The sequence below is a fragment of the Habropoda laboriosa genome, unplaced genomic scaffold (assembly GCF_001263275.1).
Source record: "Habropoda laboriosa isolate 0110345459 unplaced genomic scaffold, ASM126327v1 scaffold186, whole genome shotgun sequence".
Taxonomy (NCBI): Eukaryota; Metazoa; Arthropoda; class Insecta; order Hymenoptera; family Apidae; genus Habropoda; species Habropoda laboriosa.
In genome coordinates this window covers 2,914,402-2,917,456 of record NW_017100427.1, presented here as the reverse complement: position 1 = coordinate 2,917,456, position 3,055 = coordinate 2,914,402, and the positions used below count along the sequence as shown (strand labels likewise).

At 32.0% G+C, this 3,055-nt stretch overlaps 1 protein-coding gene across 1 annotated transcript; it reads left to right on the top strand.

Annotated features, from left to right (window-relative positions):
- Window positions 1–893: 893 nt before the first annotated feature.
- Window positions 894–2,756, top strand: LOC108575608 (TBC1 domain family member 14-like). The gene has a single exon (XM_017938438.1). It carries the CDS (start codon window positions 894–896, stop codon window positions 2,754–2,756), a length of 1,863 nt encoding a protein of 620 aa, XP_017793927.1.
- The last annotated feature ends 299 nt before the right edge of the window (window positions 2,757–3,055 follow it).

Here is a 3,055-nt window from a genome sequence, read left to right as displayed (position 1 = left end):
ATACAATATGATAAATGGAAGTTTTCACGTATAATAATAATAATAGTAATATAATATATGCATTGAATCAGTTTCTATAGAAAAATTAAAGAACTATTGTTATCAATTTAACAATGAGAAACTACGATGCAATCACGTGATTCCGCTACTGTCGCAGTGGTAAAGATCAGTGACTACATATGAGAAAAGTTTTCTTCGTAGTTTATTGTACTATCAAAAGTTAGAACATTTTTGTTCTAACTAGGATATTAATTCACAATCTATTATATAATTTCATTGTATGTATGAATAAACTGATATAAAGTTTCTGTTTTACGTACTATTGTACGTATGCGTTAGTCATTTTCAATTCAGTGTTAAGTTGCTCGTACAGCATCAAACAGTATCATTATGTTAAATATTTATCAGTGGAATTGTACCACTGTATGCCAATGTGCGTCATCATTTTCGTGTAGAAATGAAAACTGTTTTACTTTAATTCTTTATGATACATCGAATTCAACAAAAAGGATTTACCAAAATAACAACTGAAGGCATTTCTACTAAAAATACTCTACCATAATTGATTTGGTTAAACTATACAAGTGTGGACTTCACTTGTCCTTCTGATAGAATAGAATTGATTAGGTAGTTGTCACCTATCACAGAAATTCTTAAAATGCAATCACCATGTCGAAACTAACAGATTTTATATGTGGGTGTTGTTCCATCGCAACATCGATGTGTTTGCAAATATCGATGACGTACATATATAACATTATTCAAAAATAATGAAAAAATATGTATAAATACAAGTTTACAAATATCATATGTGACAACTTGATTTCCTGGTGGTTTACTCTTATTGAAGAAAGATTTATTATATTGACAAGGTTAGGAAACGGGCGTCAATCATGAAGAATCCTGTGTCGAATCATTTAAATGGAAATAACCATCATTCTGTTTCATCACAAAATGCATCTCCATGTATTATGTCTCATTATGGAAATATGACTAATAATTATCAAGTACTAAAAGTTGCTGGACGAGATTCCAACTGCTACATTGCAAACAGCATTGTTCCAAAAATTGGTAAACAACAGTTGGTGTCATTGAATGGAAGTTCTATATCTTGCAATAGTGTGAATATTAATGAAGCTTTAGCATGTGATGTGGCTTCTGTGCCTGCTGTAAAGACAAAGGCCTTATGTGTCCATATTCGAGAAAACAAATGGTATGATGCTGGTAATGTAGTATCTGTAGGAGTTGCTGGAACTAGTTTAAATCATGCACTGGAAAGTATGTCTTTAGCTTATAATCCTACTACAAAGCAAATATATTCTTTAGAAGAATCTAATGAAACACAACTGGATTGTAAGTCTCAATATTTAGATTCCCCTTGTGATTATAAAGAAGAATCTTTAAATGACAATTTCAAAGTTGATGAAGATAAATATACAAGACTAGAGAATGGTAGTGCAAGCAGCAGTCCTAGAAACAGCTTACCACGTTCTTGCAGCAGTACTGTGTCTTCCCTTAGTGAAGTCTCTCCTTCTGGAAGTTTTTTGGGTTCTGATGACCAACAAGTTGCAGAAAAAGCTGAAAAATCTAAACGTTGGGGACTAAATACACTTTTTTCAAAAAATGTTTTTTTATGGAAAAATAAAGATTCTCAACAATCTACACCTACAAGTAGTCCATCAAGAAACATAGATAAGGTAGGAGGAAGTTTAGCTCTAATTCAACAGCCAAGACCAGCAAATTTACCAGCTAAAAATGCAGTTGAAGAGGAGCGTCATCGTAAGCAATATAATGCTATTCTAGAAGCAGCAAGGAAACGAGAATTGAGAGAAGAGAAAGAACGTAAACACCAAAGAGAATTGCAACTTAAAGAAGAAGAAAGATTAGCAGAAGATTCTCATACTTGGAATGTACATATTCTTCCTAAATTTGAAAGTGCTAAAGATACAAAAAAAATACGTGATCTATGGTGGCGTGGTCTTCCACCCAGTGTTCGTGGTAAAGTGTGGAAACTAGCAATTCCAAACAACTTAAATATAACAACACATCTTTACAATATATGCTTGGATAGAGCAATGTCAAGTCCAATAAGTGAAACATTAGCTGCAATCAAACTAGACGTATATCGTACTTTTCCTACATTATGTGTCTTTCAAGAAGGTGGACCATTATCTGATAGTCTTCAAGGTATTTTGGCAGCTTATGCAGTTTATAGACCTGATGTAGGCTATGTACAAGGTATGAGTTTTGTAGGTGCTGTGTTATCATTAAACATGGAACCTCCAGATGCCTTTACTTGCTTTGCTAATTTATTAAACCATCCTTGTCACAGAGCTGCTTTTACATTAAACCAGAAACAAATGGATATTTATTACAAAGTATATTCTAGCGCACTTGCACATAAGCTACCAAAAATTTTTTCTCATTTTACAGTAGCTGGTCTTAGCCCAGATTTATATTTGCTAGATTGGTTATATACCATATATGCTAAAGCCATGCCTCTGGATGTTGCATGTAGGGTCTGGGATGTTTTTCTTAGAGATGGGGATGAGTTCCTTTTTAGAACAGCACTTGGTGTATTGCATCTGTATCAAGAAGAATTATTAAAAATGGATTTTGTACATGGGGCACAGTTTCTTACTAGGTTGCCAGAAAACTTGCAGGCAGAAGCTTTATTCAACAGTATTAGTCAAATGTCTACAACTATTGGAACAACAACGTTCCAACAAATGTTAGTTCAATTTTCTTCATTGTAATTTTGTGAATTATGATGGAGGATGTAGAAAAGTAGTCATATTTAAAAAACAGAATGAATCTCAAATATTATTTTTGTTATTGTGATCAATAAAAGATATTTTTTATGCTGGAAATTTAAATATTATTTATATACATTTTAAAGAATACAAGTTTGCATAAATTCTATATAATTTTAAAGCATAATTCATTATGTTTTTCTAAATAAATATTGAAAATCTTGTAAGGAAGATTTATTTACAATAACTATCGTTGAGATTTGATTTCTTGGTCAATGTACAAAAAGGATGATTTTATATTA

What these genes read in the sequence shown, in the direction of transcription:
- LOC108575608 (XM_017938438.1), top strand. Translation starts at nt 894, where the DNA reads ATGAAGAATCCTGTGTCGAATCATTTAAATGGAAATAACCATCATTCT.